The sequence below is a fragment of the Varroa jacobsoni genome, unplaced genomic scaffold (assembly GCF_002532875.2).
Source record: "Varroa jacobsoni isolate VJ856 unplaced genomic scaffold, vjacob_1.0 contig00291, whole genome shotgun sequence".
Taxonomy (NCBI): Eukaryota; Metazoa; Arthropoda; class Arachnida; order Mesostigmata; family Varroidae; genus Varroa; species Varroa jacobsoni.
Window position 1 is genome coordinate 9,019 of NW_019214443.1, and position 27,006 is coordinate 36,024.

Consider the following 27,006-nt stretch of genomic DNA (forward strand, 5'->3'; position numbering starts at 1 on the left):
TTATAGCAGTGTTAGTAACAGACACCAAGGCAGTACGTACGTACGTACACAGCTGCGGATGGAAGACAAGCAGCTGCCTATTTAAAAGTTATTAAGGGCTAATTTGTACACACTTTTTTTCATGCCCTCGAGGAATTGTTCTATGAAGGGCTAGTAAATGGAATCAGGCAGCTGACATCTACAGCTCTGCAATATATTCTTCAGTTTTCGAAGAAGTGAGTCATCAACCTTTTAAAGGCAAGACTCCCTATTCCTTACACCAGTGGGAACTACTGTTACTTGTTGGGCCGTTATTGCCATCATTGTATTCGAGACTTGTGGGGAACGGACGGGTCGAATGAGCAAACGGACTGTCAATCGTTATACAAGGGCAGCCATAGAGGCATTGCAGCGTGAAATGCTATCCTCAGCAGAAACAGTAGCCGGCTTATTCAGTACATTTACCAAAGCTGAAGAAACGGACGGTCAGGCAGTAACACTGAAAGCCCCCTTCCCACCGTCTTTAACCGGCCATGCGGTGGCCGTCGCTGTAGATGGCAAGCTATAGATTGGATATTTCTTCTTCTGGTCAGTTCTGCAACCCGCCCTGCTATACCTGCTCATACGCACGTTATTTTTGGTATGACAGGGACACTTTGGAGATGCCTGCGTGTACAGTACATAAGTTATATTTTAATAGGTGTGTATACAAGCGCATACATACATACATACGCACACATATTGAGAAATAAAAACGCGCTAGCTGGTGAGTGAAGAGAAGCCTTATGCGTAGGTTAACTATATAAGGGGGTTCGTCGATCACTCTTCAGTGAACGCATCAGACCAACACAACGCCGACATGAAGGTACCGTGAACACATAGTAGGTCAATGCATGAGGAATCTCTTTGCATTAACTGTTCTTTATACCTAGCTACACAACATACCGTATACTGATACATATGGAGGACCTTCTGTGATAAAAAAATATTAAATAAGGTACAACTTAGTATGGAAGCAACGCTGTCCTGACAGAACGGAGCAGTACTAACATCACCGTGTGATGCAGTGACCAGTTTGTGTTTCTGGAGTACATCCTTTGTTATGTGATAGTATAAATCACAGTGTTTAACGAGACGAGAAAACAAACGAGAAAAACAAAGCGTTCCTTGGTAACACCGACTAAAGGTTGGGCTAATTTTTTTTTTATTCTATAAAGTAACATTTATAACTGATTATATTGACTAAGCTTTCAATCAGTCACAATCGGTTGCTCTTTTTTATCCGTTATTCTCTAGAGGACTTGAGGAAGATTATTTGCAATCTCCAACCTCTATGGAAGGGATGACGTCTTGAAATTGTTGCTATCTATATGGGGCAGTCTTTGAATTACACAGGTACTCCTTGAGAGACATATTCTCGTAGGTCATTGCGGGGAAGTCGGACAGCTAACACGTGTAGCTGAGCTTTGATGTTATAGACCCGGCTAGCTCGAATTCATTTTTGATGATCGTGTTAACCGTATCCGACGAAGAAATTGGATGAAAATTATCACTGCGATAGCATCTTAGACATGATGTCTCGCCTTTCTCTCTTTTTTTTTTTTTTTTCCCTAGCTTGCTCCACTTCTAGCAAGATAACTTGAATTCAAAGTAACGTTTGTTATGAACGATACGTCTTTTTCTTTTAATGGGCTACAGGCAGTATTTAACGATATACCTACCTAAATTCTAAATACAATGTTCAATGTCTAAATGAATTTGGTAGTTGGCTCGTTCGTTATCTATCAATTCGAGCACGAATTGAGTAGAGTATTCCTTTATCAGCTGGTGCCCATTTACAAGCTGATTTAGTTTGAACACGCAATACTCGTATGTCAGTACTATAGCAAGATGTGTGAAAGTCAATCGGACATTCAAATTACCCTTGTGATAATTTGTCCCTTGTAAAAATCTACTGAATCATGAACATGAATGATCGACGTTTATAAAATGCTACTTTTTATGCTACGTCAATAATCTTTAATTTATACCCTGACCACCGCTGAATTACTCCACATATAGCACAACCTCAGTTAAACCCGTGCTATTGTCTGACTAAAGGTGAATTAATTTCCAGCATACGTAAATGGCTTCAAATACGCGACCCAAATAGGCCACTCGCAATATGGCAAATCTTCGTCAACATACAGACTGCACACACCTTTCTCAACTGATAATTAGAAGTATCTACGTATGCTGTACAGCAAATTATATTGGCAGTAGCTTGTCCGTACTTCAACGCATATATCTTGAAGCCTTTTTCAAATCTCTGTATTTCTACGGTTCTCTCGTACGTTTGTGATACGGCTTAAACCTATTGACATCCCAGCGAGCAAGCGGTTCTATCATTTCACCAAAGTTTGAGAGTTGCGTGTTGTTACTAACGTATTGGATTGTCTGGCACAAGCGGCCGCTCATCGAAAACAGACCTCATCGTTTCAGGATAAGTACTTCGTCTAGCACCTTCAGTAATTTACGCCCGCTTAAAAAGATTTCGAGATCACGACCAAAATCATTTTAACGACAATTTGATGCAAGTAATAAGAACTCAAATCCTAAGCTCCATCTTACACTCTTCGTTGAAGAATTAAAATTGGCCTGATAAAATTTTATTATGTTCTAATGCTTCTTGTGCATAGATTGTACCGCCAGATGAAGCGTCAACTTATATTGATACACTCATTAAGACGCTAGATATATCCATGGCATTGTAAAGCCAAACTGCTCTGCCTGACGCCGCTGGTAAGCCCAGTTGTTCGAACACAGCATTTGAAAGGCGCCAGCCACAGATTTGTGAGCTTCGATGAGCAGAAGAAGCAAATGATTATGGTGAGATAGGAACAGCATTACAGACATGTGCTGAAATAACCTTTTCCTATTAGTTTTCCTGGCACGCTGTATCGTAAAAATTATTCAAGTCCGTTTCATTCGCTTCGTAGAAATCGAAGACACACACACACACACACACACAGACATAGTATTTGTCCCAAAGACTTATGAAGAACCGTATCGGCTCATTCCAAGCGACACCTTTTACTCTCGAGACGGAACTCTACTTGTCAAACTACGCACATACAACGCCTCATGCATGTCCTCATGCCTCCGTCCTCCATACGAACATAACCATAATGGCTACATAAATGACTGTGAAAAACGTTTGTCAATGTCTTATAGTTGCGTATCTGAATGTAAGCATAGAATCCGAAATAAAAAAGTGACCGCGGACGCCGGGAATCGTCCAATAGCAGCCCAAGCGTAGTGCTAAAGACAAGTTAAGCAGAGCGACCTCCAAAACGCTCTTCATAGTTCTGTTTGGGCTTCGAACCATAGACTCGATTAAGGACAAGGATGTCGGCGGAGGGCAAGCAGGAGCAGTGACGCCGAGCAGTGTTCGAGACGACTAGGCGCCCTTACATCTGCAACTAAACGACAAAATCCAAAAGCGGCATATGATGAAAGAAAAAGTTTATCGTAGAAGTATTCACTTTGATGAGCATCTTCTGCTTATTTTATTTATTGCCTCTAAACGTACACCTCTTACGCAAGGAGAATATACTCGTTACTCAAACTCTGGTCCATCTGGGAATGTCAATTTTCCCGCTTAGGCACGATTCTTGCCTGCTAGTCTAGCTTCACGCACCTTCCAGTCCTCTACATAGAAAGCGAATCTGAGTGACTAATATGCGGATCTCTCAGCAAAAACGTCAAAAGGGCATAAAAGAAATTCGGGGACGCGGTGAAGGGCCAACATAAATTTTGCCTGTGTAACTTGGTACGAGCAATTTTTTGCCACATAACATCGTACCGAACGGTCTCTGCTAATCTAAAACGTAAAACGAGAAGGCAACAGAATGTTAAATCAAGATTAAGGTCAATGCAAGTGCGGTTTGGCTAAAGATTTTTTAACTCCTTCGCGTACGGACCCTAGGTTCAATTTCCTTTCTAGTGTCCATCTTTTGTAATCTGCCAAGTATGTATACTACGTGTGTAGTGCTTGTACTGATAGTAGCCGTAGCTGTGTGTATGTAAGTCCCTTAGTAGCATCAGGGTCGTGGGCTAGCGAAAGACAGACCGACGGTTGGCACATCTCCGGTTAGGATACATTCAAGGGATGAACGCCCCTTCTCAGACAGCACTGAATAATGTGCGTCGTTCTTTTAAAGCTGGCAATGATAGTAGAAAGGAGTCAGAAACGTCTAGAGGGAGGCAACAATCCAAGGCTCAACAGCTCACCGACTAGCGTTCCAGAGAGCCTAAAGTTGTGGCAGCTCAAAGCCTGAATTAAGGGCGAACTCGTCTGTCGTTGAGTGGCACGAAACTTAATCCCTAATCGTAACTCATTGAGAGTAACGTTTTTTGGTGTTCGCAGCTGTTCAAACACAGCATTTGAAAATAGCTCCTCATAAATTCGTGGAGAAGGGGAAATTGACTAAAACATTTTATGAAATAATCTCATTTGTGCCATTGTTTCTATGCTCCGTTGTCGATTAAAATTATTACTTTTTTTAAAATAACGTTTTCTGGGGTCGCTTGGTGAGAGGAAGAGGGGGAGGCGAAAACCTAACCTACTTCACTTATTAGGCGATAACACTGATACTTGTACCCGGTTAACAAGTTATCAAGGATAGTTTACTAGCTCATACCTTCCTTCAAGTTAACCTCAGCTTCCTCCCTAAAGGAGCTTTTATTTGCTGTATCCAAGAGCAGAAAGAATAACTCAAATATTTTGGGTTATAATTTTGCCTATGTATTATATTAGAGTCCTCCATAAAGGCCGGTTATTTCTCGAGGAGACTTAAGTTAGAATAGCCGATATCGCTGTATAATCTCAAAGCAGAGAAAGACGACTTCGGCAACTATCGGTCCGTTATCTGAATTTCGTACCTTACAGAATATTCTAAAAAAATTGTAGAAACAAAGTTTTTTTTTACTCGAAGTCAATTTTTTCAGTCCATACGGCTGGCAATAAACCGCTAACGGCAGGAAATTGCAGGCGCTACTGAAGACAGGGAGCCTTCTTTCTGACGCTGCGAAGTCACGAATACATAGATGCGGTGGTGTTGGAGTGTTATGCTAAAGGCTAATCAATATTTGGACCTATACCTATTTTGTTAATTATTTTATAAAATATACATTGTGAGACAGTATTTGTGTCAAGTATTTTAGTGTAATCTACAGAGGATCGCCCCGCCGCCATTGTGTGTGCATGTTCTGATACGAACTCGTTTTGTTCGATACTGCAATACTAACGGTGCCGCTAGAGTTGGGTGAGGCGAGTTATACCTCTTTGTCTCCTGTGTTTTGTTAATGTAAGAACGTCATTTATTTGTAATTGAACAAGAATATAAATTAACAATAACTGCAAGTAAATAATTTTACTTAAATTAAAACAGGTAAAATCAAATTTAAGCGGAAGTAACATTCTCCAAACGATCAAGTTTGATTTTCGTCTTGTTAGGTTTTCGTTGGGATTTGTCGGTAACTATCTCAATATCCTAACGAAAAGAGTTTCCAATCACTCGTGAATTGGCTAACAAGAGACAAAAATTGAATATACTTTATTCTACTGAGAGAGGTAGAGAGAGCTAAAGAGTGCCGCACGCCGATGACATTATTCCCCTGAGAGAGGTAGAGAGAGCTAAAGAGTGCCGCACGCCGATGACATTATTCCCCTGTTCAAAATAAAAGAATATAGTTGAAAATTTATAAATCTGCTTTGTGGCTATTGAGAAGGCGATTGGAAAATTTTGGGGAGTTATGGTGAAGTTGACCAAAGCTATTTTAATTAGTTTTTGGGCCTGGGCAACCCTAACGTATGAATTGGTTTTCTGCTTTTTGGCAAACAACACAGTCTTAATTATTTATTTTAATATATTATTATTATTTTATGAACGTATAAAATGGTATTTGTAAATAGAGGTCTTTATTATAAAAAGCTGTGCGTAAACTCATCATTGGAAAAAATCAGGTTTCCTTTGCTTAAAACTTGCTTGAGTCAGTTTTTAGCGTTTGAGTGTCAGGTGTGAGAATGCACAAAATAAGGCATAGAAAAAATTACGAATGGGACATTGACACAGAATAATAACAATAATCTTGAATTGATATTTGTGTAAGTAAGAAGGACAAATTGAAGTATTTAGCATCAGCGGTTTCCAACAGAGCAACTTCCCGAAAGATATTTGCAAATTCAGTTCAGCGGCACAGGCATTTCCTGACTTACACTCGGTAGTTTTGTTTATAATCCTCCTCTATACGCACACACATTGAAATGATACATGGTGGGTTCGAATCAGCACGATACGACCGAAGGAAAAGAATCTGAAGACCAAACATGTGGGTAATACTTTCATCGGGCACACTTTCGAAAAGGGCAAATGTAGTGTTTTTTTCGTTCATCTAAAACGAATCGTATTAGATTGAACTGCCGAATATATAGATAAAAAGGAATTATCGACATCTACTTATTTTCATTTCCCAACACTTGGAGGAAATATAGTCAGATCGGATAAAGGTATCTGCTAGACTTAGATAAATTCTGGGGATGTACGCGTGCCTAGTCGACCGTAGCTAAATGTTATGCCAGTGCCGGACGTAAAACACGCCTCGCAGATAGCCTTGTAGTTTGAGGCGAGTTGTACATGACATGCTACTACTAGTTTACGGGTAGAGCAAACAACTACGTCGTTTGCAGGAACGTCTTCATCACCACCACCACCACCACCCCCATTTCCATAGCTAACATCCTCTTGCTACTTTTATTCTGAAGCTCTGTCGAGAAAATAGCCTTGACGTAACTTCGCCGCATTTCCCCCCTTCATTATGCCGCTTCAACTTCCACTCAGCCAGTCATGCATTAACTTACAAACCAACCGAGCCATTGCCTTCCTGTCAGCAGAAGAGCTCCGTAAAGATTACACGACACAATCGAAGAAACACGATTCTGCAAATTATCTATAACTTCATTCAGACGAGTAGTTAAATGGGAATCGACATCAATAGCAGACTTGTAATTATTACGTATTTGTGCTTAAGTTCACATGATTCTCTCTCCTAAAATTTTGCAGTTAAACTATTCATGTAGAGCGGGATAAATGTCGGGTAAGATATAATTCGGTAATTGTTTTTTTAGACCAAGAGGTGATAAAAGGACGACCGACAATAACCGAGTTTAGTGATCATTGGTTTATTAGGGTTCTGTTTGCGAGTGGCGTTGTAGCTAACGTATATGCAACATGCATAGACTAATACAGATTTACATTCAATTGTGGTCCCTGTTGTATTGAATTTCAACGCTGTTTCCTATTCCAGATCTAGCTTAGCAATAGGCAATAATAATAGGAATGACAAAGCTAACGACCATTTCGATCATAATGTTTATGAACCGCATAGAGAGGGTCGTCGATAGACGACTGGTACCTCTGTTTTTCTTAATGTTTCGACCTCAAGCCCCCAGAGACGAATGTGTGGTCATTGCGAGCTACGTCGAAACAGTGCTACCTCTGCCTCTTTTCTGTCTAATTCTCCAGAGAGGGAAGCGTCGTATTTGCTCGGTGAGCCTGGGTACAGAGTTTAGTAGAGCTCGATTTGGAGAAAGTCCAGCCTGAAACTAGGGTTACATCGACATACTTTCTACCAGCGAACTCGAACGCAATGAGTTACGCAGTTGATTGCAGCTGTTATGCGCTCTTGCGCCTAAAGATCGAAAACTGTTTAGATGTTTTCTCGGCCTCTGCTCCTGAGGGTCAACGTTTGGCAAATAAAAACATTTTTAGAAGCTTAATTTTAGGCCATTTTTTTTCTAACCACTTGCTATAGTTCGTGGTGAAATGGGTACAGTGTGTTACACTATAAGTAATTTTGAGCAACTCATGTAGTATATATTCATAACTGAAGTGTTTATTTGTCCTTTTACTGAGGAATCCGTACGGAACAATTCAATGAGAAATGGGTGTTAAATGTAAGTCCGACTTTATCTCTTTCTAAATTTGTCTTCGTACGCAGCGCACTTAGCCAAGTGTTTGCCTTACTTCAGACGACAATTAAATCCCCTTATCCCAGCACACTTAATGGCTACCTGTACAATAAGTAATTGATCGAGCTTTAGAAGAAAAGCGAAGCCAAATATAGAGCTTGTGTGGGTTTCCTTGCAGAAGGCTCATATCAATAGCAGTAGCAGTAAGTATTGATTCTTCATGTAACGAGAACTCAATTATCACGGCCAGGCCTACCGAAACAAATTGACAACCATGCCACTATGTTAGAATGCGTAAAAAGCAACCACAAGAAAAGGTATAACACGACATTTTTCTACGGGTGACCCTGTTGTTATTTATGGTGAATAGATGTGTGTATCCATTCTATGAATGGAATATCACACGTGATCCTAATAGCTAGTTGTAGTTAACTGCTATCAAAAAGGGAGATCTTAATCAGCTTATCTATACGCGTTCTCTTTGCATCGTTTATAGTCCGTTCTTACGAAATATGACGCGGTTGCTGTCGCACAAATGAAATCGCCGTCTCCATTCGTATACCGATATGAAATTAAAAGTTAGAAACTATGACGTTAGGCTTCAATGCCTTTGAAGATATTAACGATCTTCATAAAAAAAAAAGTATACATATACATATATATATGAAATCTTGCTACCATTATTGTTGCTATTCCGAATCAACAACAACCCGATGCCCGACGGCTACATTCTCTCGTAAGTAGTGCGTTGGTTTCACCGCAACAATTTTGCTTTCAGCGAAGCTTTCCGGACTTTTTCATAATAGACGAAGCGACATGTGTCCCGAGGGAACCGTCGCTGTGGCAGTCGTGCTCACGCACCGTTAGCTACCCCCGTTTGTCTCGTATAGACCCTGCGGCAGTTTGCCAGTTATAGTACCGTTCATTGAGGTGCTATTTTGAACTGTTGCGGGTTTTAATACTACCACCGTCACCGCCATTTATTTGGTTTTGTTTGGCTCAATAACGGTAATCGATTTTATGCCACCAGCGATATTACGTCCCTAATGTGCCATGTCACTGGGCGGGGTTCCTGTTTTCATAGAATAGAGATGTTTAGCGGATCGCAGGCGTATTTTTATAATGCTGTTAGGCTAAGAGGCCAGTTGGCTAGGAAGAAGATTGAAGTGTATTTTGTAGAGCCGTTCTTAAGCTCAGCGTATAGATACCTCGTACGCGGATCTGTACATAACTTTCCAGGATAACAGCAATAACTTACCGCGGCAGGTGCAGTCTGTCTGAAGCAATTGCTTAATGGTCGTGCCTGGCGCAAAATAAGAATTCAGCACATTGGACCAACTGTAGTCAAACGTGGTTCACCAGCAGGCAATTTGTCTTGAAAAAAGATTTGGGGAGGTAAGAGGAACGAAGTGGGCCGAGTAGAGCGTCCTGGGGATTTTGGACGACCTTCATCATGATTCGATAGCCTCCGGACACATCGTGAGCCTTGACCACGATGATTGAGTAAATGTAAATTGCCCCCTCTATAATTGTCGTACTATTGCGTCTTTTGATTGTGATAGATCAGAAACAGGGTGTGTATATAACCTAAATAGTAAAAGCTATTAGGCAATAATTGCTGCGAAACTAACGGTCCACATTATCGGACCGTGGTAATAAATGTGTATTATACGGTGGGTTAATTTAATAGCGAGAACCATGATTGAATGTAGAGTGTATAATTAGAAAAGGCGCTCTTGGTTTCCCGATTTGGTCGAGACGCTTATACTATAATGTATTGTCATTAAATTTTCGTCAAGTACAAAGAAACGAAAACGCTTAAGATAGATGAATTATGACCATTACACCCGCATGCACGTACGCATACATATATACACGTATATATATATATATATATATATATATATATAAGTCAAATGAATGATGGTGACAGTCGTTCGCTACTCCGATCAGAATCGAATCCCACAAAGAATGCCCTTGGGCAGTGTGGTCATTTACTTTTGCGGACACGATACGGTTAAAGTTGCGGCAATAATATAGTTGTTCTGCTACCATACGACCACTTCGTTGTCTGAATAATGACCCCCAAAAAAAGGACAAAAGAAAGACCTAGAACAGACTAGCAGTTTAGACTGTCCGGTACGCCCTATAGGACTAGATTGTGTCCTAAAGGATTGGTTGTTTGCTTTCCAAGAGCGTCATACGTAAGGATACACAAGACAAATATATATATACATATATATAATAATTCTAAAAATACAAACTCTCCTTTTATTTAAATGTGACCATTCATGCAAGTTCGATATACCAGAAAAGTACACATACGATACAGATTGTGTATATACAATATATAAGAATATACATACGCGCCTGGCCTAGATTTAGACCTATTTCAAAGAAAATCAAGAATCATATAGCCTATATATAAAACACTAACCGTAAATAATTAAGTAATCACGCTATTCGTCACAGAGAACATGCTACTTCGAACGCTTGTTAGAATATGAGAGCATATTTGAATTCAAAGTTATTGCGTTATGCGTTACATGCGTATATTGATACAAAATGTCTCACTTAAATACAATGGTAGCTCTCCTTAAACAAGGTTTTATGATTTTCGCATTGCTCCAGTTCAGCAGATACAATAATGTAGTCGTCATAAGAGGTTTCCTAAAAGTCATCTATAAATTAGTATCGTATAAGATAGCCAAGAGATAGGATAAGAACAACAAATCTAAACGCTAACACTGAATAGGGCACCGTGCGCGAGTTATTACATTACATTATATAGCACAAGCACAGAGGTGACCACAGGCTACGCTAAGTTATAAATAAGGTCTGATCCAGTTGGGGTGCTTACGCGCTTGTGGTCATGCCACTGGGACATGCCTTGGGTAGTTAAACAATTGGTTATAGCTTCGATTTATATATGCTTCAAGGACGGGTGGGGAAGACATCAACAACGTTATCATCAATTCTTACGCCTCCTACTTTGAAATTTAACTGCTTTCACCTTATGTGCCGATACGCAATTCGGAGAAACGTTTGTTGTCAAAAACATTTCTTCAACAAGGTTCGGTAAGATGATGGCCGTTATTGGATACAAACGGATCCATCTTGTTATTATAGATAACTTCATTCTACACTGGTGCCGAATGCTTTCGTTACATGAAACAGCGTGCAATAATGCGTCGGGAAATACAGTCTAAGCAGCAGAACACTGGATATGTTCCGTCTGAACTAGGTGGCGTGTTCACTATTGGAAAAGCTAACGCTATAAGTATTACAGATGTTCTAGGATTTGTAGGATTTTCGCTTTTTAAAATCTCGCAGTAAAGACGAACCGATAGGTTACAACAGGCTGCAGATGTAAATTAAGGGGAAAAAAGACATTGAACTCACTCATCGAAGTTAGTAATATCACATTATTGAATCTGTTCAGTCAAAAACGAGTGTATTTGTTGTATACACGTTGAGGAATATTATCCTTTCTAAGCTACTTAATTGCTGATGTTCTGCTTGTTTAGCTCACCCTTTACTTCGATGACAGTGATTTTTCAGCTTTCCGAAGCATCAAAATGTAACGATTGAGGATCACTGAGGGAAACAAAGTACAGATGACTGATTCGTTCTAGAAAAGCGGTACGTTCTCCATTCGAACCTTAGTCAGGGGACAAAGGGTTTCGGATAACAAATAAAGCTAGAAAATGGTGTCACTTAGTTTCGATGAACCTAATTGAGGCCATCAATTAACGTCCTACCTATTCGGATCAAATCATATTTTCAGTTGCGGGCCTCGTCGGGTTCTTCTAACTTCTTCTACACACAGCCCGCCCTAAACGAAGTCGAAAAAAGGCCGTGCGCAATGTCTATATGTTTTGACTTTTACGTCCGGCATTGGCGTTTAGCAATACTTCGAGTCGTGTGCGACTCCTTATGGTGAAAGAAAAAAAAAAACAGCACCAATAATTATAAGATTCGCCATCAGTTACACCGAGTGATATCAGGCAGTCATAATGCTTGGAATAATCGAACCAAAAGGAACTAATATCAAAAACTATCCCGACGCCGATACTGCTATCGATGATAGAATGATGATGGAACTGGACTTTACCGTTCATGTCTTATAAAGGCGTATCCATCACAAAGACGTTTAAAGTCCAGTTTCTCTTTGAAGATACTGCGCTTGGTAACGAAGCTCTCTATTGTCAAACGAGCGTCTCAATAGGCATATCAAAAACCGTTAGTACATCCTATTGATGTAGCCGAATGTAGATATAAAGTAAGGACGCCTAAGGGGATTTGTCCAGTTTGACCATAATCAAATCGTTATGTTGATTGCCTCACGTTGCGAGCACGTATGATTCGTCGTACGAAACGGATCGTAAGCAGTAAGTTGAGGTCGCCCGCAGGTTAAATATTTGCCAAATAACTGAGTCGAGAGGCTGAAGAGTTTTTTGGTTGCGGCCGCAGGTTATGAGCTCTCATTGTAGGCTATATGATTCGCCCACAACAAACAAAGCTTTTACTCTTTCCATTGCTATTAATTCAATTATACATATGTACACTAATAACAAGACTATTAGTTAAATTCATTATTGAGAGATAAGTTTGTGATCAGACCGTCGTTTCGGTTATCTTACAGTCGACTGCCAGTGGCTATGCCGGATGTCGCTGATAACCACATTGGATCTGATATTACCAGTGCAGTCCCTGGTCGGATTTTTTTGCGCCGGCTTCTATCGGGAGCTGGTAAACACATTGTTATATAAGTGTGTTTTCTAACTTATAAGTACTGTGAATTGGGCCCTACCAAATGAGTGTAGCTATTTTTGTAGCTTCCGTGAGCTCTCCTGTCTGTTCTATATCGTAATGCGACGACCGCACGTCGTTAGCACATTGCCTTGTTAAGGAGTTTTCAATTTATAGAAAAATGTCTGACATGTTGGGGCCTAGTTACCTATAGGTCAGGTTTACTACATTCCACCTAGTCACTACGAATCAACAACAATTCAAAATAAATCCAACATTCCATTGAGAATTTATGTAAATAATTAGTGAATTTTCTTAAAAGTCTTCTAAAGTAAAGAATTAGTGAGTATAAATATAATGTATAAACAAAATTGTAAATAGGACCTGCTGCGCTTTCGACGTACTTGTTTTCTTTTTTTTCCTATACGACAATTTCGCTGGCTATAAGAGCTTTGGTAATGGCACACGAGTCTTCACACTTTATGATATGTGCGATAAGCCAATCTTGAAGTCAGAGTGCGGTCAGAACAAATAGTAAAGCTGACTGAGATCGACAAAAACGGTGCAGAATAAATGCAATGTTGAGCTCAAGTCGAGCGTTGGCTAGCTACGATAATTTAATAGAGGCCGTTAATAATAGTCGAATCTTTGCGATCTGTAAGAGCATCGAAGGGTAACTGCTAGCTTCTTTGCTACTGAATGATCTGTGTTAGTTGATCTGCCTTCCAGTGCAGCTCAGGTCTGAAATGAGTGACAAGGCAAGCCAGCTTTACAGCATATCATGTACGAGGGTATATAAAGGTAAAACTTTCAGATGCTTTTTACAATGCATATTTTTACAGCCAATCCTAAATCTGATTTGCAATATCGTCACAAGGATAAGTGATACTGAAATAATTATAGCTATAGCTGCGGTTGGCAATAGTTACGAAATTAATATACTTCACTTTGCCAATTACTCTACGAAATATGGATTCACCAAAGACATAGAAGGATACCAGGACTATTTATGTATTCAGCTATGGATATCTGGCTTAGTGCTATACGTCCGTTTCTTGTCTACTTGTCACTCATTATTTCAGCTTAATTATAACGTTGAAAAATTCCGGCAGCCATCGGCAATTTCCCGAAAAATGTCCTGATTACCTAAAAATAGTAATGGGTAATATTGAGATGATGTTGGTTCGCAATAAAAAAGCTACAGCAGAGCAGTGATCGACCATAAAAGGGCGTTTTGTCGCAGTGAAGATGAAGCCATCGAAAATCATTAACTAAATTGCCGACGGCAATTTGCAAGTAGTCTTTATTAAGCTTTCGTAGTCTAATTAAAGACGACCGATAGCGAGGCCTAAGTGGATTGGTTGGTAGTACCCGTGATACGCACTTACGTACCATTTCAGAGAAATAAACGTATCTAAATAACAGCTTTTAATTGAACGGCTTTCAGTTGTCATATGAGTCTGGAACGTATCCGACACAACGTAAAGTACTTGTGGGCAGTAAGTGTGCGATATGTTAGCCTTTTTACAACAAGCTTTGAATTTCTTTTAAAAGAGAAGTAAGACCTTCAAGTTTCAGAACAGCGACGGTGCATTGAGTGACAGAAGGTCGTTAGCTTCAAGCGCCAGACCTGTTGTATTATTAATAAAATAGCTTTCGCGCCGCAAGGTCCAATACTGCAAATAGACATTTCATCTTATGTGTAGCATTTAAGTAATAACACATTCTATTTTTCCAGAAAGAGGGTTTTCTTTGTCTAGTTAGCGGGTGTAGAGACACTATATTTTCCCTATCGCTTATCGAGATCACTATTTTTATTCTACAAAGCATCCCTAAAAATTGACAATTAACGAACTCTCAAGCTGCTTTGGAGCAAATATATATGCTTATTATTGTAGAAGCCTCGAAACACTGAAGATGCTCCTCTTTATCGTTCCCTTTAGTCGGCGCACAAAATTTGCGGTTTCATATATATATCATAAAATAATTTTGCTATCAAATTATCCGTTAGAATAGCGGTGATCCAATAAACCGTCGCCTGAGGCATTTATTGAGGCTGACGTTGAGAAAGCTCAGCTTCAAATTTCGTCCCCAACTAAGGCTCGCCGATTTTTTTTAAAAAACTTACATTCATCATATTAACTTAGCAAACACTCGTATCTGATAAGAGTGTATATAATTATCCGTAATATATACGAAATGGTTTTTCCTGCGCTATGAACAAAACCAACAGCAAGGGTAAGGGGTCTAAAATGTTAAAGCCTTTGCATCCGAGCGAGTCGTTTTACAGATATCTAGATAAAATAGAAAGTTTCTGTTTGGGTCTTTCTGTCCCATGAAGTAAGAGGCCCACATTCGAGGCTGTGAAACTTGTCTTGACAAATTCCAGTCCAATATAGGTGTTTCTGTGTAGACATAGGCTGCCCACCTCTTCTTGTGCACTTGTCTCATCGTACACTTCTTCTAGTCATTCAGGTGCTATTCCCTTAATACCCGAACGCTATCGAAATCTACTTGCAGTTCTAGCAGTTTTTAATTTTTTTGAAAAATTGTGCGCCAAAATTTCCAGTTGCATTGACCTTTTCGTCTTGTTGTGCCATTGCTAATAATTGCCCCGTTCGCAGCCGACATCGCTACTTCTCTAAACAGTCCTCTACCTAGCTCCCAACCGTCGTAACTCTTTTTAGCTACTATCGTCTCTAATTATAACGGCTCCACTAAGACATACTCGAACACTTTTGGAAAAGTACACACTTTACTCTGAAGACTACAGTTTCTCAAACTTTTTTCCCGTGTTAAAGATTACTTCTACTTAAAAAGTGGCCCCTTTTAAATTTAGATCTATCGAACTCTACGCCTGAAGCTAGCCGTAAAGATGTTGCGTTAGAAACAGCGACTAAGATGCGATAAATTGAACAATTTGAGGCTCTCGAACCGGATGGCAGGACCAGAGCTTGTGGCCCAAGAAAAAGCTGATCCGCTCTATCTGCTGCTATCCCCAACCATGGCTGCACTGGACAGTAGTGGCAATACTACTTTACTGGGTGCTAGTTTTTACTAGTAGGAACCGCTGATTATTTACAGGGAGATTTTAAAGATGAATGGCCAGTTCCCTCTGTAGAGGAAGCAAAATGTGAGGGAGAAGCTTAGAAAGCTCACGACCCCTAACAGCGTGGGTAAGATCAGTAAAAGATATATTTAAAGATATTAGTTTTATACACGACGATAGAAATACGGGCACGCCAAGTACCGACAGTTAAACCACTGCTGCCACTGTGACCATTCGTTTAAAGGCCTGCGGTAGATCATGATGCTTAAAAGTACGTCCATTGTGCAACAGCATCGTCACGAAATCGTTATGTAGAACGCTGTAGAAGAACAGTTGTATTTTTGCAGCTATTCACGTACATCTGCAATTTTTAGACTACTGCAGCATTAATGGGGTTTGCCATGATGCCTAGAAATGGTCGAGATGAGCGAATTTCAAGTCTTTCGACAACTTCACGGTAGCTAACTAATTCTCTAGAAAATATTATTGAAATCTGACTCAGCTGTTTATGAGGCAATTTTCTTCATAACTGCAGTTCCCCGGTAACAGCGTTTCAGGCCATTCTATCAACTGAGCAAAATTATGATGCATTTCTTTATCTATTTGCTAAACTTTCCTTTGATGAAATAAGTCAACCAAAGACGACATCTTTACTGTTAGAATATAGCGCTCACTTGTTGATTATTTGAATATTGAATAAGAAAAACAAATATATATATGTATATTGAACGATGCATGTGTGATTTAGGGTTTTTGAAAATAGTCTAACATATTCGCAATGAATTGAAAGTTTATACTCTTTACTGTTACCGATTGTTACTAGTATTTACAAGGTTTACCAGTTTAGTGGTTGTGGCTTCCCCGAGTTGTTTTTTGTCAATTTTGCGACCCTGCTTCCAGTTGCTATATCGAAACCCGGATCCGCTAAACCGCGTGCTTCAATTGCGTTGAAAATCATTGTACCTAGAGAACGCAGAACCCAAACTTTACTTCATGACGTCTGTAGAAATATAACAGAAGCGGGCTGTGATTCTAAGATACAGTAGCGTTGACTGAGAATTCTCTGGATGTGGGTTTTAAGTCGAAACGAAAAATATTTTTTAAGAAGGTCTAAAATAAACTACAGGCTGCATCAAACAAACATGTCAACTTTAGACTTTTGAATATCCAACTTACACAATAAGAAATTAATGAACCTTTGTTGTACTTAGATGGACTAAACATATATCGTTTAGGGAACCAATCGAAATGTGTTTCAGGACGCGGAAAAGAGGCTATAATAATAATAATGGCTGATCTATGAAAAGTCCTTGAGAGTGAAATATTTTTTTCAAGTTTTTAGCATCTCGTACGTCAACATTAATTCCTGTATATTTCAAACGTGACCCTTTAATAGCCATGAACCGGCCATCCATACCTTAGGAATGAATTCACTTGTATAAGGACGTACACACAGTAAACTACATAGAAAGTTAGAGACTGCCTTTGGACAGAGACAAGAAAAATTGACAGAGAGAACTGTGTTTCTACCCGTTCACCATTCGTTTGGCCAGTCGCCGGAAGAACGTTGGTTCTGCCTGTCATCCTTTCGTTGATTCTTTTTCTTCCGGGTGCGCGTTTGAAGTGAATACTAGAACGGAAGCACCTCATTCTGCTAATGAACAACCTGTGTTATGTTCCAACATGTCGTCTCTCCCTTATTGATCTGCATCTAACGAAAACCCTTTCGCATAGACTATGAATTGCTACCGCATCTCATTAATTTGGCCAACATGCTTTGCTGAAAACTTATGGTCATACCGGGAGTAGTAAATCCGTTCAAAAGTGAAGACTATCGAGCCTCTTTCGCAAAGTTTATTCATTGAAATTTTAACTAAACGTATAATATATATAAACCTCCATTATGCTATTTTATGGGTTCCTCTCTACGAATGCACGTGCTTACGTTACTACAGCGGAAGTATGGCAAGGCATGCGGTCTTGAGCGTACCGTTCTCTTTTAACCACTGCGTTCGGCTCGTTTTCGGTACTGCCAGTCTATAGTCAGACTTCAACTCTAACATGCTAAGGTACCTCAGAGCTGATTGTAAATCGAATTGAACAGACAACCGGAACAACACGGCAAACAACAATTCCAATCAATTGTCAACGGATGAAAAATACTATTCTGCCGCTGTACTTTATTATAGTTGCTCTTCTCCATAAAGAAGACAAACGGGATTACGACTCTACGTTTTGTTTCGGCGATACGTTGTTTTCCATTTAACTAATTTACAATTCAAAATAACCTGTTTCATATAATGCCTTTTGCAAGGCTATCATCGGAGATTTGCATAACCTCAAGTTCTTTGGTTGATGACTTACTGATCTTTTGCATTTTCTAAGCACGTTGAAGCTTTTTAGCCCTTTCGCCAATAGACTCCTTCTCGTGTTTATTATCGCACATATTTTGTGGGGCTTTCTCGCACGGCATCTACATGTGTGCCGATGTTGAAACTAGAGACAGAATATACATCCAAATAAAGTGTAAAAAAAAATAGCATTTATTTGTTTTATACTTTTTTGCCCTATGTTCAGCGCCATGTTTGCATCTAGGTTGGATCCAGGCAATGAGGTCACTTGAACGGGACGAGAAACCTTGATTTTTTTTCTTTCGCTTCCCCACCAAGGATTATTCCACTTAGTTCCCATATAGTCATTCTACCCGCCACCGTAAGCTGCATATCTACGAAAAATTTCGGCAGAGGTTAAAAGGAGATTAATCAATATTTAAAAAAAGTTATCTGATTTCGGGGTACTGGTAAGCTGTGTAAGTTTTTAGCTTGGATAACTATGCTACTGCTAAAGTTAAAGACCGGACTACTCATAATCGACCGCTTACCGAAAGCTCTTCGTTGAGATACAACACGTATTCGCACTACGAGCTGGGACGAAAAAAAAAACGGTCTATTGTCTTGTTAGCTTAAACCTTATCTTTGTCCTAGTCATTTGAATTATTTACTTCTGCGTCTGCCAGGGCCAATGCCAGCTTAGTGTTGCTATAACGATGTACTACGTCAATATATGTATCGCGTATCTAATAAGCAAAGTAAACAAGTCCCAAAAAGGACTCGTCTGTAGTTATGAAATTTAAAGGTCCGTCTACACGAAGACAATTTACCTGAGTAAAGAATCTGAACGCCCACCATTTGTGATCAATCAAGCTCACCCTATGTTTATTAAGGACAAACTTAACCTAGATGTACAACCATATATGTTTCAATACTTGAACTTTGAGACAGATCTTATTCTGATATTTAACATGCGTCTACATTTTTTAGGGTTGAGACATGTGAGTAGTTTGTTGTTTACAGCAACCGGGTATAATCGATAGAGACTATGTATCCTGCCTATTCTCAAGCGGAAATCAAACTGTTCAGCCAACAGGATCTATTACTTCAGCCCTCTATCGATAGTTTAGTGTATGTTGCAACTACTAAAAAATACTTTGTTGGATTTCGTGCAAAAAATTCCTCGGTAGATAATAATCTATGACCTGGATACTCGGAGACGTTCCAGGGAAAAAATATCTCCTAACCATTATCGCACGAAAATTCCACCTGAAGCCAGTAAGAGAAGAGCTGGCTCAATGGCAAATTCCAACTTGTCTATGCACTGTAGAAAAGATGCAAAAGGTAGAAAAAGGATTACTTATAAACTATCAGGAAAAGCTCACGTAAACGCGAATACTGCATTGTACTCGCTTGATTAAGTTATTTCAAAGTATTATTAGTATTAGAGGATGGATTGTCTACTTCAGTTCTAAGCGCAGAATGTTGTGGGTTAACTGCGGACAACCAGCTTCCGGACTTGTACGCAATAGGGAAAGATATTCACTAAGAAAATTTTTCTGTTAGGATATGAAGGTTCTTTATTTCAAATTTTTAAAACGTCATAAAACGATTTTTACCGAACTTCGTTATGAATATCGGCTGAGTAGATTGGATAGCTCAATTGAGAAGAAAATACCCTTTAATAGACAATAGAAACGTGGGCTTTTTGTCGGTATGAGAACGTTTGTCTTTACATCACTTTAAGGATGCAAGCAATCATCTTATGGGAAGTACTCTAAAAAATATAGCTTGTTCAGGATGAAGGTTCTCCTTTGAAGTGAGGCAAGATCCGTTAGCTATGAAGATCATGTTGACCTAGAGTCGAACTTCGTTTTCTGGCGCATGCTCATCTACAAGCTGCCTACCAAATGGCAAACGATCATAAATGTTAACGCCATTGAGCACCATTTGAGACGATAACGTTGGCCGTGCATGTATTCGTAAAAAACTGGCTGAGAATTTATTGGTGCACGAAATAACAACCAGTATGTTATTTCATAAGCGTTCATATCTAATAGTTATCTTAGCTAGGTTTCTAGCTTGAAATAATAACAGTTTTAGCTCCACTTAGGTAGTTTTTTATATATTTTCGACAATTGATGACCAAGTATAAGTGCGCTTTTGTTGCAAGTTGTTGCAGTTGTGCAGTACGTGCTATTTCAACTATCAAGTTCGCGAAAATCTTTTTCCTTAGAGCTGTAGTTTTTTTTTTGTTTAAGTTTAAATAGGTTTAAGTTTCTATTACTTCTTTCGAGAGAACAGAAATACTTCGCTGGAAATCTATTTTACTTAGGTCAGACAACGATAGACTTGCTGCAAAGATAAAACTGACGCGGAAATGCCGTATTATTTTTGAAAAAAATCTGAGAGGCGCTGTATTAAGAACAGCTACCAAAGCTAACGGCAAACGAACCCAATGTTCATGTGATCGCTATGACTGTATTCAGAAGTAGCGTGGACTAGCTCGAAATTACTACCACTGATTTTCAAGTCTACCATTGTTCTTGATGAAATTTTTCATAAAAAATAGCTGCTGTGCGAACATCCTGAGGAAATTCCGAGACATCACACGGCATCCTGGTTTAGATATGCTCCCATTGCAAAATGACGCAATTGCGTAAAAGTACATAGATTTGTACAGGCTGCCTTGGTGGTTTTTCTATCAAAATCACTTTTTACGGGCTCCTATTGTAAGCAGAGAGCAAACTGAAATACATAAAACCGTCATCGACTAGATTTAAAAGAAACTTGTGCGGAGCTTAATCCAGTCGTCCCCTGGAAAGGGTGCAGGTGCGCAGTTCAATTAAGGATTCCTCTTTTGAACCCATGTTTGTCGTAAGTAGTACAAGCTGGTTACGGCATACCCAATATATTAAGAACGTCTACATGTCTATATTCAGTTTTGTTTGGGCATATCCTTACGATAACCAAGAGGTTTATGCATTTCTAAAGCCGACTAGAAATAAGCGCAATTCTTTTCCCCATGATAACGAGGGCAGATAATAAGGGCAGGAACAGGTGAGAGAAGCTAATCTGTCACGATAACAAATTTCGATATAAAGGGACATGTGACTTAGAAAGAGCTAGCATTCGAAGCTATACAGGACATTTTAGGATACCGTTTGTGATACGCCATTCTAGATGCAAAAAAGTCCAACGTTAGGTTATATACTTCCCAATAGAATAAACACAATTCAATGCCATAGTGTCGAAATACGATCATAATAATATTCCGTTAGAAGGTGAACAAATTTATAACGTAATGGCAAGGTATACCGACCGCTTGTAAGAGATAAATAGAACAAACGAGAAAACGCAAAAAACCATTGGGTAAAAATGCAGAAATGGAAGTGAAGAGTGACGGGATGGCATCGCTTGGGGCGGCGACGCAGAAAAGTGCGGCGTCCGACGTCTATATTGTGACCTGAGCTAATTCGGTCGCTGGCAAAAATGAAGAACTGGCAGCGTTTCCCTATCCGGGAAAGCAACTCAGCTAAAAAAAAAAACACCTTACGTAATCGCTAGAGGGCGAGTATACTAATTGTAATAAAACGTCAAAATAGAATCAATCAACAAGGATGGAAGTAACAAATAGGTAGGTCTTTTCATTTCCAGAATATCTATCTATGAGTGCGTCCTTATATGTGTCGAATATACATATTTTTCTCTGCAAATGATAAGGGAGCATGGTGTTTTGAGTTCGTGTCGGATATGAATATCTAAGTAGAAGTTAATCGAGCGCTTTTCATGGCAGGTGCATTTTTATGCCAAGACTTCATCCATACTATATCTATGGTAACCGTCTCTTATAAGCAAATATGCGATAAATATAATACTCATATGTTGGGTCAGTTGATTAAAATTAACTATTGATTTATATATATAGCCATTTGGGTTGTATAGGCGAGGCACGCCTGGACATGTACTCTCATGTTCAGGTAATCCATAGGAAAGATGCTATACTGGACCATGTTTAGTTAGAAAGTAGTGACTTTGTAAATTTCAGCGTCGGACCCAGTGCATTCAAATTTTTAACTAGTTATTTATAGGGATCACTGGCCTAATTGGCGTTTCGTATTTGCTTTAAATAGAAGATCAATACTTTAACTTAAATTTCCTTCGTGAGTTCCGTCCGTAAAATCTAGCCGTTTCAAATCAACTATTTCTCGGTCCAGGCAGTAATTCTCTTTCAATTAAGTAAATGAATCTCACTTTAAAACAAATATGTATATAGTAATAGAAAATAGCTCAACGGCCCGTAGTCGTATTGGCAGAATGATTTATCCACGGATATCTTGCTGTCCTTCAGATGCTCGCTTGAATAACTTGAATACGCAGGAAAAGCTATTCCCAGATTTCTTTGCCAACTTAAGTGAATTCGGGCGCACTTTTAGCGGTATGCTGACAACTTATGTAGTTGTACTTAATTTCGTTGAAAATAATGATGTTTATTTTAAATAGGCGGTCCTTTTTCAATTCCCTTTTGTGTGAACCTTAGTACGTCATCGCATCCCATCAATAAAAGCAAATAGCCACTTCTCTAATTTTTCAGTGGTTAAGGAATGGCTGGTTTTTTAGTCACAATGTTTTCAGCTATTTCTATCAGCGAGGATGGGGTGAAAAAGGTTAACCTAACAAATCAAAGCACCAAATTCCACCTTGAGTTACAAGCAAGACATTTGAAAATTAAACGTATAGTTTACAATGAATAGTACTTTTCAGGACAGGGTCATTTCTCCTCCAGACGAACTCAGTGCATACGTATTTCTATAATAGCGGCCCTCGGCTTAATAATGAATATTGCTCAACGGCAATTTCTACCACGTCCTGTTACCAACCATCATTCCCACGAAAATTCTAATTTGCCACCATATGTTTGCATGCCACCAAGGGAATTTCAATGTATATTAATTAACAATTCGCAGCAGTTAGAAAGAGCGCTGCCTGCGTATGATGTTACTAGGCGTTATTCCGGTGTCCTACGCAGGGCAAGCTCCAGTCACTAACAGAACTGTATAATTCTTTCGTTTTCTCATAGGCTCTCATGGTGATTGGTTGGCTGGCTGCCAACGCTCGTGCTCGTTCAGACGACGGCTTTTCTAGCATATCCAGGACTGAAGACGTATGTTTCATGACATATCCAAACTCAGTAAATAAGATGCTTAGCTTTTGTATTTCGATGTCGTTGCTATTGATAATTTGGTTCGGTCGAATCGTTTTGTGCGCCAAATATCATGTAGAGTAATAATAATAATAACAACAAAGAGGCCTTTTTTTTGAGCATATCCTGCACGAATGTATGGAGAATAACCGTACATATACGATACCTTATTTGAAGAATCTAGCTACTGCTTATTTAGGCCATGTCTTTTACATTCGTGCGTTTAAGTTTAGTTTTTACTTTCAAGTGTGTTCTGTTATGAACTAGATGAGTCCGTTCTAGATAAGTGACAGCCTGGAATATGTACGGCTAGAAACCAAATTTGGCAGCCTAATGTTAATGATGTATCCCTTGTTGGGATAAGACCATTCTTAAAGGCATATTCGTATCGTCCAGAAGAGAACAAAATGCCGCATATCTAGGAACTAAGACAATCATATTATCAATATGATTGGCGTATTAGCTGGCCTCAGCATGAGTAGTCCTGGCAGGTAATCTCAAACTTTACGGATCTCATAATCTATAGGGTATACCATCACGTTTAAATGAAATACCTGAAGAGAGCACGTTTTTCAAGCCGAGAATAAACACAGAAAGTACGGTATGGGCTAGTAGCGGCGTTTAGTTGCTTTCCCGGGGAGTAGATTAAGTGCGATATATTCTAAGTGAAAGTCTATGACATTTGCATATATGGCACTCAGTTAACCTAACAATCGTTTGTTCTAGAGTATCATTAGATTGTATAAACCAACTCAGTTATGCTTAATTAAAAGAAGGTAGAAACAATAAGCAGATTCCGGGGGCTACCCCTCGTTTGCAGCTGTAATACAATATTTTAAAAAGTGAGAACCCGCTCTTGTTTATTGAAAAACTTAAATTAAAACTATTGGACTTGAACGCTGCAATTTTACATTAAATTTAGCTTTGCTTACAGAAGTTAGTACGAGAAACTTTTACGAATTGTTCTACATATGGGATGACATAGTGAAGACAACTTGGAACCTGTGGAGGCAGTAGCTTTTTCGAGACAAACTCAGAACACTCTTGATAACCATACTTAAATTAGGGTTGTAATTTTTTTGTTTCAATTCAGCCAGCTTATTTTGAGTATATGCGAGTTAGTTTATTACAGGTCGTGATACGTGCTGCCTGATTTGTATTTGATTCCTATATACTGCATTATATTATACTATATAGTGCCATAATTGCAGTGTGCGAGTGTCCTTTGTAGTAACAAACAAAACACTCATCTCTGTACCCGTAACGGACAAACATGGCGTAGACTAAACAAGAATAACCATAAGGTTTCCTTGGTGTCTTGGAGACCACCTCAAGTGGATCTAGCCTCTTAGCATCCCTATTCTAGCGGTTTATGCTAGCGTTTACGAGAGAATAGCTAATTATACAAAAAAAGGTCCTAGCGGTCTCAGATTCCCATTTCTGCGTGCCCCCTTCCCCAAGAGGGCGAAGCAATTAGAGGAAAGGCTCTTAATCAACTTTTACCGTCCCCATCCTCCATCTTTCAGCTGGTATGAGAATCTAACAAATCATCATAGAATTCCCCTAGGTTACTGTTAGTCTATATCCGGTGTGCCAGCGCAACCTCTTCAAAACTGCGAGACGATACATATACACGTTGCTACACATCGTTATTTTAAACCGACTCTGAATATTTTTATTTTTACTAGAAAAAATTTCTCATGAAAACCAAATGAACCGTTTGTGGAGGAGTTGGGAATTTTTGTTGAAACGACTGATTAATCATGAGGGTATTTAGTTTTTATTTTGCAATGTTCGCTTCAGAGTTATGCGGGCTACATAAACAGTCTGGTCGCCAATTACTCGAGGGAGCGAGGAAAACGGTTTCTTGCCGCTAGCTTACTAACAGGCAGATGATGAATGTGCCGCCCTTCTGCCGACTTTGCTCGCCTTCATGGCCCATTTCCTGGCCTCTTTTCTGTGGTGGCCTTCCTTGTCATCGTCTTATCGCGCCGTTTACCCTTTTCCCTCTCTGTAAAATAATATGAGATTTGAGTTTAAGGGGGGGTTGGCTCTTTTGCGTTCACTCCGTCTGCCATGCACGACACCAGGAAAGCCCCGGCGCGCAAAGAGAAATCCTTGAATGCCTACCCCATTGGAATTCGCGAAGAATAACTTCGCTCTTAACAGACAACTACTTCAGTGTCTGCACTGCTGCTACCGCTTCTAACAGCTGTGCACGACCCCGACTATTACTGCCACTCGTCGTTCCGTCTATGAGCAAACGCTGGGTTCTTTCTCCGGTCGCAAAGAATTTATTTCCGTTCCGTTAACTTCAAGTTAAGGAAGAATGGAGTGAGTGAGTAAGAAGGACAATAAATGGGTGCGCAATAGACCACTAAATAGAAGAGGAACTGTGTTGATACCAAATGGTGTAACTTTTTTGCCACATTACGCCTTCAACGTTTTTCTTCTAATTGTTTTATATATCGTGATTCTTTCCCTAACGTTCTTACTTTCATGTTATTTATTGATTCAAGGTACGATATTTTTGCACATTACGAAAGGATAAATCTCACGTTTCCTTTGGCAATACCCTATCGTTAAGTGTGTTACGCTAAAGTAGTTCATGTTTCTAAAGTGCGCACCTCACTACTATAGACCTCATTACAAGTAGTTTTCTTTGACTAAAAAGACTGTGATTTTAATTAATAACGTCGATACTGAAAAGCAAGCTTTCGTCTCTGACAAATCATCATTTTACACTATGATACGTAGGTAATCTTACTTAATCTCTATCGGAAGATGAATAGTGAGCTTGTAACCCAAACCCTGTACCAAGCCCAGTCAAAAATTTTTGCATTTATTGGATTATTACAGTTTTGCCGCATAGGGGCTTCTAATTCACTATGTGATAACCAGTTCAGCAAATCAGTCAACTCAGCATTGTATTCGAATTGCCCCTACAAGTTGCGACGAATTTCTGTCTCTGCCTAAATAGTTGCCTCTTACATAAGTTGCATCTTCATATTTGGTAACTTATGTATGCAATTATACCGGGCGCACCACAGCTCAGTGGGCCTTCAAGGGGTCTCGGGGAGGCAAAGATATTTTATCTACACCGTTGTCGAAATACAATGAAATCCCAAGATCGTTTTAAAATCGCTGGAATTAGAAACCTTTCATTCCCCTGAATAGATATAGCTTAGGCTTTGCTTGGGCTCATTATGTAAAACCAATGCCAGAACGCTACATCATATTTTTTCTGTAATTAAGGTCATTCATTCCATACATCATGTAGGAATGACATCTTCGACATATTGCGGTTTCAGTCTTTGGGCAACTATCAGTTCGGGTACGACATCACTGATTGGGATACGAATCGGAAAAGGTGGGAAGTAGCTGATGCTTACAACAATCGTAAGGGAGGCTATTCGATCACCGATGTTGACGGGAAGGTGCGCCATCTTGAGTACGTTGCGGACAAGTCTGGATTCCGCGCAGTAGTAAGGACCAACGAGCCCGGTAATGGACATATAGGATTATTGGCAAAAAAAAACGCAAACTAACATCTTGCTAATTCAGAGTACATTTCTAGAGCTGTCCTGATATATACAAACGATTTTCTTGCTCAGGACCTATACCCGCTAGTTGGTGGAAGCGTATGTACCTTACAGACGTGACAATTGATCCATTCGAAGTG

General features: G+C 39.5%; 1 protein-coding gene across 2 annotated transcripts in view; it reads left to right on the forward strand.

The window, feature by feature from the left end:
- The first annotated feature begins 760 nt into the window (after positions 1-760).
- The window catches only part of LOC111271036 (uncharacterized), a 36,461-nt gene continuing 10,215 nt past the window's right edge, over positions 761-27,006 (forward strand). The window contains exons 1-3 of one of the 2 annotated variants that reach the window (XM_022851567.2): positions 761-844; positions 23,202-23,285; positions 26,636-26,828. In XM_022851567.2, the coding sequence (XP_022707302.1) occupies positions 839-844; positions 23,202-23,285; positions 26,636-26,828 (283 nt within the window). In that variant the 5' untranslated portion in view covers positions 761-838. Of the gene's footprint in view, positions 845-938; positions 1,166-23,201; positions 23,286-26,635; positions 26,829-27,006 lie in introns of those variants that run through there. The other variant, XM_022851568.2, reaches the window with a different exon arrangement.